General features: G+C 52.9%; 1 protein-coding gene across 2 annotated transcripts in view; it reads left to right on the forward strand.

Moving 5' to 3' along the window:
• The window catches only part of LOC140389556 (uncharacterized), a 37,505-nt gene extending 23,386 nt beyond the window's left edge, over positions 1-14,119 (forward strand). The window contains exon 5 of one of the 2 annotated variants that reach the window (XM_072473780.1): positions 13,846-14,119. In XM_072473780.1, coding sequence (XP_072329881.1) covers positions 13,846-13,914 — 69 coding nt within the window. In that variant the 3' untranslated portion in view covers positions 13,915-14,119. The remainder of the gene's footprint in view (positions 1-13,845) is intronic. The other variant, XM_072473779.1, reaches the window with a different exon arrangement.
• Positions 14,120-15,012: the final 893 nt, after the last annotated feature.

The raw sequence follows: 15,012 nt of genomic DNA on the forward strand, positions 1-15,012 counted from the left end.
GGGTGGGCAGGGGGTTCTGGAAGTGGGGTCTGGGTAGGGGCTTTACGAAGGATGAAGGTAGGTGAAGCAGAGTGTGGGGAGGGCTGGTTTGGGTGAGGTCCTTTGTGTAGATCACCAGGTGGGAGTTACCATGCGAGTAATAGATGCTAGTAAATGAAAGCAGTGTGGGGGAGTAGGCTGTGGTGGGTAGCCAGAGAGTAGTGGGGTGGGGTTAGGGGAGAGGAATGTACTGGTGACCCAGGTGATTTTTGTTTTGTTTGGGTTTAGGAGAGGATGGAGGGAATGGCCATTTTGGGTGGGTCCAGACAAGTGGGGAGCTTGGTTGGACAAGGCCCGAGTTAGGTGGGGATGACGGACCTCAATAGAGGGTGGCAGGGTTCAGCAACTCTGGTGAGGATAGTAACGTTAGGGTTAGTTAAACAGTCCTGGCGCACTTGAGCAGTTTGAGGGCAGATATGGGGCTGGATTCTCCACAGCCCCGCTGATACACCATCAATAATAGACGACGAGTGATAAACATAACTGAGGCTTTAATACATTAAACAGCAAGACTCCTGCCTCTGGACCCGAACTGGGTCCGGAGGCGGAGACTTGCCACTTTTATACAGAGGCCCCGAGGGGAGGAGCCACAGGCGGAGCCAGCGAGGACAAGCCCAGGTATGTACCACACAGCACAGTGAATATAATACAATGAACACAATAATGTGGTTTACCACATTCACCCCCTGTTTAAAGAAAGTCCGGCGGGGGTGAAGTGGTATTAAAGGTCAAGTCTGTCGGGGGCCTTGACCTTCAGCTGTGACCGCCTCAGTTCTGGCTGTGGTGTTGGCGCCGGCATCGAGACCTGGGCGTCCGGGAGTGTGTTGTCATCGTCTTCACCCAGATGTTGAGTCGGCGAAGGGGGCAGTGTATGGGCGGCGGTGGTGGTGCTTGTCCTCGGTGGGCCTGCGGGGGTCAGTTCGTGAGGGAGGTGCGCGGAGGTGGGAGGAGACGGTGTAGGGTGGTGTGTGGTGGTGATTGTCGCTGAGGAGCCTGCAGGAGCCAAATCCCGAAGGGAGACCATCCTGGTGTGTCACGTAGGCATATTGGGAGTTCGCATGGAGCAGCAGGACCTTCTCGATGAGAGGGTCGGTTTCATGGCTCTTCGCATGCTTGCGGAGAAGAACGGGCCCCGGAACTGTCAGCCAGGACGGAAGCGAGACCCCGGAGGTGGACTTCCTGGGGAAGGCGAACATAAGCTCATGAGGAGTCTGGTTGGTGGCCGTACGTAGAAGCGACCGGATGGAGTGGAGCATATCGGGGAGGACCTCCTGCCAGCTGGAGACTGGGAGACTTTTCGACCGTAGGGCCAGGAGGACGGCCTTCCAGACCATCGCGTTCTCCCTCTCCACCTGTCTGTTTCCCCGGGGGTTATAGCTGGTCATCCTGCTGGAGGCAATGCCTTTGCTGAGCAGGAAATAACACAACTCGCCGCTCATAAAGGAGGAGCCCCGATCACTGTGGATGTAGGCGGGGAACCCGAACAGGGTGAAAAGGCTGTGCAGGGCCTTGATAACGGAGGCAGAGGTCATGTCAGAGCAGGGGATGGTGAAGGGGAATCTGGAGTACTCATCAACGATGTTGAGGAAGTACACGTTACGGTCAGTGGAAGGGAGGGGCCCTTTGAAGTCCATGCTGAGGCGCTCAAAAGGGCGGGAGGCCTTTACCAGATGTGCTCTGTGTGGCCGATAGAAGTGCAGTTTGCACTCCGCGCAGACCTGGCAATCCCTGGTCACGGACCTGACCCCCTCGATGGAGTAGGGCAGGTTGCGAACCTTGATAAAGTGGAAAAAGCGGGTGACCCCTGGGTGACAGGTCATCGTGGAGGGCCCTGAGGCGGTCTACTTGTGCGCTGGCACATGTACCACGGGAGAGGGCATCTGGGGGCTCATTGAGTTTCCCGGGCCGATACAAGATATCATAGCTGTAGGTGGAGAGCTCGATCTTCCACCTCAGGATCTTGTCGGTCTTGATTTTGCCCCGCTGTGTATTGTTAAACATGAAGGCAACCGACCGTTGGTCAGTGAGGAGAGTGAATCGCCTGCCGGCCAGGTAATGCCTCCAATGTCTCACAGTTTCTACTATGGCTTGGGTCTTTTTTTCGACGGTTGAGTGTCGAATTTCGGAGGCATGGAGGGTACAGGAGAAGAAACCCACGGGTCTGCCCGCCTGGTTGAGTGTAGCGGCCAGAGTAAGGTCCGACGCATCCCACTTGGAAAGGGATGGACTCGTCCACAGCGTGCATCGCGGCTTTGGCGATGTTTGCTTTTATGCGATTGAAGGCCAGTCGGGCCTCAGTCGCCAGGGGAAACGTGGTGGACTTGATCAGTGGGCGGGCCTTGTCCGCGTAGTTGGTGACCCACTGGGCATAGTAAGTGAAGAGCCCCAGGCATCTCTTCAGGGCATTGGGGCAGTGGGGAAGGGGGAGTTCCAGGAGAGGGCGCATGCAGTCGGGGTCGGGCCCTAGGACTCGGTGTTCCACAACGTAGCCGAGGATGGCCAGGCGGGTTGTGCGAAAGACTCATTTCTCTCTATTATAAGTGAGGTTCAGGAGTTTTGCGGTGTGGAGGAAGTCCCGGAGGTTTTCGTCATGGTCCTGCTGGTCACGGCCGCAGATGGTGACATTGTCTAGGTACGGGAACGTGGCCCGCAGCCCGTACTTGTCAACCATTCAGTCCATTTCCCTTTAGAAGACCGAGACCCCGTTGGTGACGCCAAAGGGCACCCTGAGGAAGTGATAGAGGCGGCCGTCTGCCTCGAAGGCAGTGTATTGGCTGTCCTCCGGGTAGATGGGGAACTGGTGGTATGCAGATTTCAAGTCGACAGTAGAGAAGACTCGATACTGCGCAATCTGATTGACCATGTCAGATATGCGGGGGAGGGGGTACACATCGAGCTGCGTGTGCCGGTTGATGGTCTGGCTATAATCGATGAACATCCGGTGCTTCTCCCCAGCCTTGACGACCACCACTTGGGCTCTCCAGGGGCTGTTACTAGCCTCAATGATCCCCTCTCGCAGGAGTTGCTGGACCTCTGACCTGATGAAGGCCCTGTCCTGGGCACTGTAGTGTCTGTTTCTGGTAGCGATGGGCTTACAGTCTGGGGTGAGGTTTGCGAAGAGGGAGGGTGGGGCGACCTTAAGGGTCGCGAGGCTACAGACGGTGGGGGGGGCAGGGGTCCATTGAACTTTAGGGTAAGGCTCTGGAGGTGGCACTGGAAGTCGAGCGCTAGGGAGATTTTCTGGGTCGCGGATAGGATTGGGAGGGAGCAGCGCCTTACCATATCTGGGTATATGACGCTGACCGTGCTCCCGGAGTCGAAACGGCAAGCCGCCTTGAGCCCATTGATCCGGACGGTCATTGTAGACTTTGCGAGGTGGTGCGGCCGAGACTGGTCCAGTGTGACTGAGCCGAGTGTCGGAAGACGGTCGACGGACCGGTCGGCAGTAGCGGTGGCCAGCATACGGTCGGGCGACCTGGGTTCCCGGGAAGCAGCGGAGGGGTCCCAAGATGGCGGCCCCATGAGTTGCACGTGGCGGGCGAGGTGCAAGATGGCGTCCAAGAGAGCGGCCCCCGTGGGTCGCATGTGGCGGGCGAGGTGCAAGATGGCCACGGGTCGCACATGGCGGGTGGTGCGGCAGCTGGGGGTGGCCCCGACCGGCAGCAGGCAGCGCTGCTGGGCCTAGAAGATTTAGGGGGGGGTCGGGCCCGGCAGGCTTTTGTGAAGTGGCCCTTTTTCCCACAGCTGTTACAAGTAGCATTCTGAGCCGGGCAGTGTTGTCGGGAGTGAGTACCCTGGCAGCAGAAGTAGCACTTCGGGCCTCCGGCGTTGGCGGGCCGCTGTGCGGCACAGGATTGCATCGCGCCCAGGTCGGTTGATGGCTGCGCCCACGAGGCCCAGGCGGGTGCTGCGTGGTCGGAGGTGTCAGCCCCCATGTTCTGGGAGGCCACCTCCAGAGAGTTGGACTGTCTCTGGGAGGCCGAGTGTCCCCCCCCCCCCCCCTTCTAATAAACACTGGCTTATATAGTTTGAGTGCATGCCCGCGACATAGGCATCCCTGATCAGCAGCTCGGCGTGCTGGGTAGTCGATATCGCCCGGCAGTCACAGTTTTGACAGAGAATGCGCACAGGAATTCCGCAAGTGATTCCCCAGGGCATAGCGTCTCGTGGCGAGGAGGTGCCTAGCATATACCTGGTTGACGGATTTCACAAAATGTCCTTTTAGCAGTGTTATCGCCTTCGCGGTAGAGGGGGCGTCCCTGATGAGGTTAAAGACTCTTGGGCTCACCCGTGCATGGAGGACCTGCTTCTTCTGGAGGTCCGTGAAGTCTTTGTTGAAAGATACGAGGTAGGCTTCGAAGCAGCTTAGCCAGTGTTCAAAAGTCTCTGTAGTGTCAGCTGCTTGTGGGTCCAGGTGCAAGCGATCAGGCTTGAGTGAAGAGTCCATCTTTACAAGTTTAGTGTATTAAATTGATACACCATCAATAATAGACGACGAGTGATAAACCTAACTGAGGCTTTAATACACTAAACAGCAAGCCTCCTGCCTCTGGACCCGAACTGGGTCCGGATGCGGAGACTTGCCACTTTTATATAGAAGCCCCGAGGGGAGGAGCCACAGGCGGAGCCAGCGTGGGCAAGCCCAGGCATGTACCACACAGCACAGTGAATATAATACAATGAACACAATAACGTGGTTTACCACACCCACGCCAAATTTATGTTTGGCACGGGGCGGAGAATCTACTTTACGCGAGAATCGGGCCCGGCGCTGTTCCCGCGGTTCTCCAATCCCTGGAGAATCCCGCGCGCGCGATTTGCGTGGCGCGGCTGGGGAGGGCATTACAGAGGCCCTCCCAGTGATGCTCCGGTTCCGACCGGCCGAATTCCCAAAGGCGTGGTTCTAACCACGTATGGCTTGTTGGGACTCTCGCACGACGGCGGCGCGGGGCAGATCATTGGGACCTTGTTTTTGGTCCAGGTCTGCCGGCTGAGTCCGCCATAGTGTTCGGCTCGGCCGCTGGGGACCGCCGCCGTGTGCATGCACAAACTCGGAACCGGAAGTGTGGGTTCCCGTATCCGCAGCTAAAGCTGCGGGAAGCACTCCTGAGCCCTGCCAGCCCCCTGCAGGTAGGTGAATAGCTCTTAATTTTTTTAAAGGAAAGTCTGGCGTGAAACACCAGCGTTTTTACGCCAGCGTGGGGACATAGCCCATTTTTGGAGAATCCAGCCCATGGTCTTCCTTCAGGAGAGACACCTGCAGGTGAAGGACTAGGCACGGCTACGAAAGAGAAGGGTGGGGCAGACATTTCTCTCTGGGAGAGAGAGGATTGCGATCCTGTTCAGTAAAAGGCTGGTATTTCTGATAGCCAGCGAGGGGGGCTGCGCCCAGGATGGAGGTTCGTGATAGTGTGTCTGGTGTTGGCGGGGGCGTCGGTAGTTTTAGTAAATGTGAATGCGCCCAAGTGGGACCATACGGACTTTGTCAAGAAGATGTTAGCGTCTTTCCCGGATTTAGTTCACATCAGCTAATAATGGTGGCGATTTCAATTGCGTGTTGGACCCCAGGATGGATAGGTCAAGTCCCAAATCAGTGCCCAGGTTAGGTATGGCAAAGGGGGGTAAAACGGACCTGTGGAGGCGGGGAGGGAGGGAGTTTTGCTGCTTCTCCCCAGTACATCGGGTATACTGCCCGCATTGACCTTTTTTTTGTGGTGGGGTAGTCTGTATTCTTGGGGTTTGTGGGGGCGGAATATGCAGCAATAGTGATATTGGGCCACACGCCATATTATGTGGATGTGACGTTCTAAACGGGACGGGCTCAGACACGGGTGGAGGTTTAATTCAGCGCTCCTGGCAGATGAGAAGTTCTGCCTTGATGATAAAGGACTATGTGGAGCTCCATCAGAACGGGGAGGTTTCTCCCTCCATGTTTTGAGAGGCATTGAAGGCGGTGGTCTTGGGCGGAGGTCATTTCTGACAAGGCCCGCAGGGACAAAGGTGAGAGGGTGGCGAGGCAGAGGTTGGTGGCTGTCATTAGAGAAGTGGATCGACGGTACTCAGTGGCCCTGACTTGGGAGCATTTGGCAGAACGGAAGAAACTACTGGGGGAGTTTGACCTAGTGACAACAGGGAGGGTGGTGGGTCAGCTTCGTTGTTTGAGAGGGGTGGTTTATGAATATGGGCAGAAGCCTAGTTGGCTGCTTGCCCATCAGTTGAGGCGGCGGCGACTACACGGGCGATTGCGCAGGAGAGGGAGGCAGCAGGAGGGTTGGTGACAATGCTGGAAAAAAATCACTAAGACATTTTGTTGAATTAATTTAATCCAAAAGGCCACTTTCTTACTCTGCACTGTTGCACAATAGGGACTTGAGGTGGAGCGGATTCATTTATCCATTTCCTTAAAAGACTAAGGAAGCAAGAATGCTTGCAACCTTGAAGTGTTACCTTTTGGTGCACATGAGTGAGTTGCACTTAAGGTCACCGGATGTCTGTAGAACACATGACAAATGTTTGGGGAATTTCAACATCACAATTATTTGCAATTCATGTGGCTTTCGCCCAAGGCTGTGATACCTCTATTGCTGCTGTGGAAAGAGTGTGTGCTTGCCAGTCACTGGTCGTGCCATTTCTTCGTCGCAAGAAGAAAGATTACCTCCTCTTTTTCCCCCGACAACCCCCCACCACACTGAACAGAAAACTACAGGTCCAACACCAGTAGCACATCATGCATGTTGGCATGAGTTGCTAACATACATTTTATTTTAGCCCAGCTACTTCCTAATCCAGTCTAAAAGTAGGCCATAGGTACATCTTTGAATCTCACAAAGCTTTACTTTACTTGCAGCTGCTTTCAACAACTGCTCCTTAGGTTTAAGGAAATTCCTTATTCCGCCTGCTAAATTCCCTCCGGTGGATCGGTGATGCACGATCAATTACACAAAGACGAGAGTTGGATACAATCGAGGCTTTATTACACTAAGATGTGTGGCCTCCTACAGCAGCTGGCGGAATGGCTGCTGTTCGAGGAGCACACATATTTATACTCCGCCTACTGGGTGGAGCCAGCAGGCAGGGAACTACCCCCGTACCTTTAGAACAGGGCCTTACCACAAAGCACCTAATATATACATCAGTGGTGACTACCACAATCGGATAGCTTCAATCGCCGTTCCGACTGGGGTTGATTTGAGATCTGCCTCCTTGCCCTACCCACGATGGAGATGGTGGCACTGTGGCTTGGACCTGTCTTCAGACAGAGAATAACATAATGAAACAGCCTTAGTGGCACGCAGGAGTGCACTGCGACAGATATGGATGATGAGCTAAAGGAGCAGCCATGAAGACATGTGGCCAACTGTGCGCTAGGTGTAAGTAGTATCTTATAGGAGGAGAGCGATGGATAGGCAATGAGGTTTGGGGAGGGAACCTCAGAGCTTAGTCCCTGAATGGCAAAAAGGCATGGTCATTAATGGTAGAACAAAGGCAGTGGAGAATGCACAAGAGGCCTAAGCTGGAGCTGCGCCATATTCACAGAGGTTGGTCATGCTGGAGAAGGTTATGGAGATGGGGAGGAGCAAGGCCACGGAGGGGTTTGAACATGGGTATGAAAATCTTAAAATCAAAGCATTTCTAAATCGGGAGCCAGTGTAGATCAGTGAGCAACAGGGTGATGGCTGAATGGAACTTGAAAAAATTTAGGATAAGGCCAGGGTTTTGGATACGCTCAATTCTCTGGAGTGTTATAGATGAGAGGGCAGCCTGCGAAGCATAAAAATAGTAAAGAAGATAATGAATCAAGCAGAATGATGATCTGGATCACCAAAGTTAGTAGCTTTAGCGGCCATCTGGGCGTAAAGAAAACTGGTTTACTGCCAAACAAACTATTTACAGAGTATACTTCAGATCCCAGCCGGGACTGCACTCGTGCTCGCCTCTCATCTGGACCACCTTTTATCTAAGAGTCCATTAACTCCGCTGATGGTCCCCGGCCACTCAGCGGGGAAGCTCCTGTTGCACGAGGCTCACGGGGAAGAGGCTAATTAGTCCATCCCCGTAGGCCTTGTGCGGATTATAACAGTAGGTTTCAAATCAAAGGACATAATTGCTGAAGCTCCACTTTAAATGAGCATTTTGTTCTGCTCACAGGCAGACAAAACAAAACTCTTGACTTCTGGTATCAGCATTGATGCTGACCCCTAGTGCCAGAGGAGTGACTTGCAGGTAAACATTTTTCAAACTTGCATTTCGACCCTGAATGATGAATAAGAGGGAACATAATAGGCCTGTACACTATATCGGATGCAAAATAATAAAGTTAATCCTGAAATGGTTTCAATTTAAAGCATAACGAGGGTGGCATGTGGCGCAGTGGATAGCACTGGGACTGCGGCGCTGAGGACCCGGGTTCGAATCCCGGCCCTGGGTCACTGTCCGTGTGGAGTTTGCACATTCTCCCCGTGTTTGCGTGGGTTTCACCCCCACAACCCAAAGATGTGCAGGTTCGGTGGATTGGCCACGCTAAATTGCCCCTTAATTGGAAAAAAAATAATTGGGTACTCTAAATTTATTTTTAAAAACTGCAAGATAAAGAGGCATGATACAGACTACCAATTCAGGACTGATGCCATAATGTACCTCTGCGCAGAATGAGTGATTAGTAACTAGAATATTGTACTTGGTTGGGTACGAGAAGTAAAAATGCAGGAGTCATTCAAGGCACATGTCATAATATCCACGCATGTATATAACGAAGTGCATGCAGACAGGCAGTGATTGACACACAGGATGACCAGTAAGCACACAGCACAGTGCAGCCAATCACCAGACAGGACACCACCACTATAAAGCCAGAGGGCACTAGGTTTCCCGCTCTCTCGGGACCCAGCCACTGAGACAGTCAGAGTCCACGAGCTAGAACAGTGCAAACACCATGTGGTAGCTAGTAAGTCTGGTCAGGCTACTACAAGGTCTCCAGTCAGTTCAGTATAGTGTCGACTCACAGATAAAGATGTATGTTAGTTCTATCGTTCAATAAAACCGTGTTGGATCTTCTACAGTGTTAGAACACAGAACATAGAAAGTAGAAAAATACAGCACAGAACAGGCCCTTCGGCCCACGATGTTGCGCCGAACCTTTGTCCTAGATTAATCATAGATTATCATTGAATTTACAGTGCAGAAGGAGGCCATTCGGCCCTTTGAGTCTGCACCGGCTCTTGGAAAGAGCACCCTACCCAAGGTCAACACCTCCACCCTATCCCCATAACCCAGTAACCCCACCCAGCACTAAGGGCAATTTTGGACACTAAGGGCAATTTATCATGGCCAATCCACCTAACCTGCACATCTTTGGACTGTGGGAGGAAACCGGAGGAAACCCACGCACACACTGGGAGGATGTGCAGACTCCGCACAGACAGTGACCCAAGCCGGAATCGAACCTGGGACCCTGGAGCTGTGAAGCAATTGTGCTATCCACAATGCTACCGTGTTGCCCTTAAGAACAAATTAATCGACACTATATCATCCTACCGTAATCCATGTACCTATCCAATAGCTGCTTGAAGGTCCCTCATGTTTCCGACTCAACTACTTCCACAGGCAGTGCATTCCATGCCTCCACTACTCTCTGGGTAAAGAACCTACCTCTGACATCCCCCCTATATCTTCCACCATTCACCTTAAATTTATGTCCCCTTGTAATGGTTTGTTCCACCGGGGGAAAAAGTCTCTGACTGTCTACTCTATCTATTCCCCTAATCATCTTGTATACCTCTATCAAGTCGCCCCTCATCCTTCTCCGTTCTAATGAGAGGTCTGTTTCTCGCATCACTGCATCAAGTGCAGTCCACACCAAACCGACATGCCTAATACAGCACAGTTAAATGTTTTGAAATGGGAAACCATGGGGTTGGGCCAAATTATCTCGCTCGGAAAATAAATATTACTGCACAGAACCTGGCATTTTCCAACCAAATTACATTTTCACATTTGGATATAAATGAGCGAGGCCAGGATGAAAAGAAAACGCCCCAAACAATTCAGCTGATAGCAGTCTTGGCTTTTAGTCACCAGGTTCCAAATTCAGCTTGAGCAGAAAAATCAAGACTGCCACTCCAGTGCCATACTGAGGAGTACTGTTCTGTCAGAGGAATTCCAGTATTTTCTGTTATCCCCAGTGTCCTGGCCAACATTCATCCCTCAATCAACATCACAAAGAACAGATTATATGATCATTATCATGTTATTGTTTGCGGGAATTTGCTGAGCGCAAATGGCTGCGAATGTGCTTCAAAACTACTTAATTGGACTTCCGGTTGAGAGAGGTGGTATTACCTCCCCGCCCTCCTCCTCCTCCTCCTCCCCCCCCCCCCCCCCACAATTTTTTTATAAATTGCTTTTCACTACGTTGATATATTTTTAATTTGGGTGAGCGTGGATGGCAGAGTTCCCCTTGCCAGTGTGTCCGCAAACATGTACCTTAGGTGTGGGGCCAGGACTGGTGCGAATATTTTGTAGAAATCCGCTGGGAACCCATTGGGTCCTGGTGCCTTCCCCGCCTGCATGGAGCTGATGTTCACCATGATTTCTCCCAGATCTATTGGTGCTTCCAGCTCCGCCCGTCTGTCTTCCCCCACAACTGGTAGTTCCAGTCCGTCTAGGAACTGTTTCATCCCCGTGTCCCCATTGGGGGGCTTGGAGGTGTACAGTCCCCGGTAGAAGGTCTCAAATGCCCGATTGACCTTCTTTGGTTCTGTTACCAGTCTGCCTCTGCTATCCTTTACCTGGGCTATTTCCCTCGTGACTGCCTGCTTTCTCAGCTGGTGAGCCAATAGGCGGCCAGCCTTGTCTCCATGTTCATAGAAGGTCCCCCGTGCCTGGCGGAGTTGGTACACTGCTTTCCTTGTGGATAGCAGGTTAAAGTCCATTTGCAGCTTTTTCTTCTCTGCCAGCAGGTCTACGGTCGGGGCTTCAGAGTATTTTCTGTCGGCTTCCAGAATGGCGTCCACCAGTTGTTGCCTGGCCACCCTCTATTCCCTATCTCAGCTTGCCTTGTGGGCTATGATCTCTCCTCTAATCACGGCCTTCAGTGCCTCCCAAAACGTGGAGGGTGAGACATCCCCATTTTGGTTGTTACTAACGTAGTCGCCGAAGCCCGCAATATATTTTTTGGCAGAAGACTTTGTTGGCCAGGAGGTCCGTGTCCAGCCTCCACGTGGGGCGCTGGGCACGCCATGTCTCCAACCTCACCTCCATGTAGTGTGGAGCGTGGTTGGAGATAACGGTAATATTCCGCTCCCGTGATCCCTGGATCACCGATTTCCCCACTGCAAAGAAGTCGATACGGGTGTATACCTTGTGCGCTTGTGAAAAGTATGAGAATTCCTTTTCTCCTGGGTCCACCGCCCCCATCTGCTCCACAAAGGCTCCTAGTTCCCTAGCCATGCCAGTCTTTCTCCCTGGTCTGGGGTTTCATCAGTGGGTCCAGCACACAGTTAAAATCGCCTCCCATAATTAGTCGGTGTGTGTCAATGTTGGGGATTTCCGCCTGGTCTTCTTTATGAATTCTGTGTCGTCCCAGTTGGGAGCGTACACATTTACCAGTACGACCGGTGCCCCTTCCAGGACACCGCTGACCATGACGTACCGTCCCCCTGGGTCCATAACTGTCGTGGTTCCTGTAAACCTCGTCCTCTTGTTAATTAGTATTGCTACCCACCTAGCCCTCGTCCCGTAACATGAATGGTATGTCTGTCCCACCCAGCCCTTCCTTAGCAGCAGTTAGTCCGTCGCCCTCAGGTGCATCTCTTGTAAGTAGATTATGTCTGCTTTTAGGCTTCTTAGGTGGCTATTGAGACCCCTTATGTTCCAGGTAGTAATCCTGGGTGGGGGAGGATTTCTGACCCCCCCCCCCCCCCGGTCCTGTGGGATCACCCATACTTACCTGGTGGACGCGCCCCTGCACCCCGGGGTTTCGCTTTGTTAGGGGGCAGTCCAGAGTGGCCACAGTCGCCACTCTCACCATGAGGGCGGGCCCCAGCGCTCTGGGGTTTCCCTTTGTCCAGGGGTCACCCAACATGGCCGCCAGCTATGTGTATGCCACGTGGATGCGCTCCTGCACTCTGGGGTCTCCTTCACCCTGATGCCCTCCTGAGTGGCTGTTTGGTTACTCGTCCTGCTTCATGCATGTCGAGGCCTGCGTCCATTCTGCTTCTCTGCCTCAACCTTCTCTTGGCTTCTTTTTTGTTCTGTGCTCCTCTTCCCCCCCCCCCCTCCTGTTCCACCCCAGTCCCTGCCCCTCTGTCGTCATCCCCCGTGTTTTTCCCCCCCTCCCTTCTGCTCACCCTCTTTGTGCCAGGCGCTCCCTCTCTCCTGAGGGGCGCGCCGCAGCCCTCCTTTCTTTCTGCCCTCCCGTCTTGGCCCTCTTCGCTAGTACGGTGGCTCCCCTCCCAGTTCTGGCCCTGCTTTACCTTCCTCCTTCCACCCCTGTCTCGCCCCCCTGTCTGCTTAACTGACCCTCGCTCCCCATGCTCTGCTCCCCCTCATCACATTGAGGGAAGAGACGAGCCATTGAGGCAGCACAGTCCTGCGTAAAACGGAAAACAAATGTGAACAGTTCATGATCTTATTGTCTCTGTTTGCGGTCTGTCCTCCGCTCTTTGTTCCGCTTCTTTTTTTTTCTCCGCCCCTGCGGCTTTCATTGTGATTGCGGCTGTTCCTCTCCCAATTTGTTTGATTTAAGAAACTCGTCAGCTTCCACTAGGGTTTCTTTCCCTTGAATGTCACCCAGAGTCTGGCCGGGAATAACATCCCAAATCGCACCCCACTTTTGTAGAGTGCTGATTTTGCTCTGTTGAACTCGGCCCTCTTTTTTGCCAGGTCCGCCCCAATGTCTTGGTACACCCTTCTTCCCTTCCCACGTGCACGATTTTGTCTGACGGGCCTACCTTAGGATTTTTCTCCGGTCCTGGACCCAGTGCGGCTTCACGATAATTGCTCTGGGCTGCTCCCTGGCTTTGAGCCTGGGTCGAAGCGACCTGTGCGTCCTGTCCATTTCTGGGGGGGTTTGGAAAGCCCTCCCTCCCCACTAGCTTGCCCAGCATTTGGGCGATGTAGCCCGTTGGGTCTCTGCCCTCCATCCCCTCTGGCAGACTCCCTATTCTGCTGTCTGGACCCGTTTTCCTGGTTCTCCACTTTCCGTCTTAGGCTCCCTGGATCGTTACCAACCGTCTTACCTCGGTTTCCAGAGCTACAATCCTGTCGCTCTAGTCCGAGGCGGCACGCTCCTGCGCCTCCACCTTCCTTCCCAGGCCTTCGATGGTTCACTTCATTTTGTCTGTCGCCTCCAACAGCACCTCCTTCATCATCATGTGGAGCTCAGGCCTCATCGCCTCCTTTATGATGTTTAGCTCCCTTTTCAGCACGCTTCTCCATTCTTCCTGCTGTGTGTGTGTGTGTGTGTGTGTGTGGGTGGGGGTTGCTGCACCCTGTTCCTGCTCTGCTGTTCGACTCACCAGCTTTTCCCCTTCCTGGTTCGCCTGAACCTCCTTCCCGCCTCGTGGGGTCGCCTTCCTGCGCGCCCGCAGCTCCTGCCCTTTTCCTTCGCTGTTGCTCCTTACATCTTGCCGTCCCCCCGATCTATTATTATTTGCAGGCATTTTCCTTTAATGAGCCTTTCGCCTTTTGCTGGGTTTTGGTGGAAAGTTTTTCTTTTAAAATAAAAAAAACATTTTCGGGGAAAAGAAAGATTCTCTCTGTGCTCTTTAAGCCCTCCGACTTTAAAGTTGTTTTTTTCTTCTCTAGGTGTCCGACCCAACATCTATTCAGCATCTCTGTGCCATGGGGGGCTTAAACAACCAAGTCTACTTGTAGCTCGAGAACGCGAGTTCAAAGTTAGAAAGAAAGGAACAAAGTTGCAATCCCCAATGGGAGCCACTCCTCTAAACACCCCGGGACCAGGTTCAGATCTTTCATTCTCCTTTCCTCCCTCAATTCTCTCCCTGCCTCAAAACAAAAACGGAGAAAGAAAAGAGCGTGAGCAGAGAACCAGGTGAGGAGCTTTTACGTGCCTTCTGCCTGGTTTTATCCCCTGCAGGCATTCCTAATCGGATGAGAGACCGGTAAGTGCAAATTCGCCTTGTTTTTAAAAAAAATTACCGAGTTTGCCTCATTCATACGAAGGTTCGCCTTTGGATACTTATGTAAGAATTTGACCCATGCCACATCCGCACTTAAAAGGGATATTGACCTCTTAGACCCACATTCCACTGGGTCCTTATCTTTTTTTCACAAAAACAAAATAGATAATAATAATAATGGCTTATTGTCACAAATAGGCTTCAATGAAGTTACTGTGAAAAGCCCCTAGTCGCCACATTCTGGCGCCTGTTCGGGGAGGCCGGTACGGGAATTGAACCCGCGCTGCTGGCCGTCTTCTGCATTACAAGCCAGCTGTTTAGCCCACTGTGCTAAACCAGCCTGTCCTCCCATCATCTCTGAAAGCACCCCCTGCCCCACCTACCGCGTCCTCAAACATCTCCGCCAACAGCGATGCCAGCCTGTCCAAAAACTTCTCATAACATTCCACTGGAAACTCATCCGGTCCTGGTGATTTACCCATTTGGATTTTCCCTATCGCCATCTGAACCTTCTCGATCCCCACTGTCTGCTCCAACCCTGTCCTATCACCTTCTTCAGCAGAGTGACACTCCAGCCCCTCCAAAAACGTCCTCATGTCCGATTCGTCTTCCGGGGGCTCCGACCTATACAACCTCTGATAAAATTTCTCAAATGTCCTATTCACCTCCTCCGACGCAGTCACCTTCCCCTCACCCCACGCCGGACCTGAACAATCTCCCGGGAGGCCGCTTGCTGACGGAGCTGTCCCACCAGCAAGTGACTGGCCTTCTCCCCGTGCTCTTCCCCCCCCCCCCCCCGCCTGCCTCAACTGGCATACCGCTTTCCCTGTGG

The sequence above is a fragment of the Scyliorhinus torazame genome, chromosome 14, assembly GCF_047496885.1.
Source record: "Scyliorhinus torazame isolate Kashiwa2021f chromosome 14, sScyTor2.1, whole genome shotgun sequence".
NCBI lineage: Eukaryota > Metazoa > Chordata > Chondrichthyes > Carcharhiniformes > Scyliorhinidae > Scyliorhinus > Scyliorhinus torazame.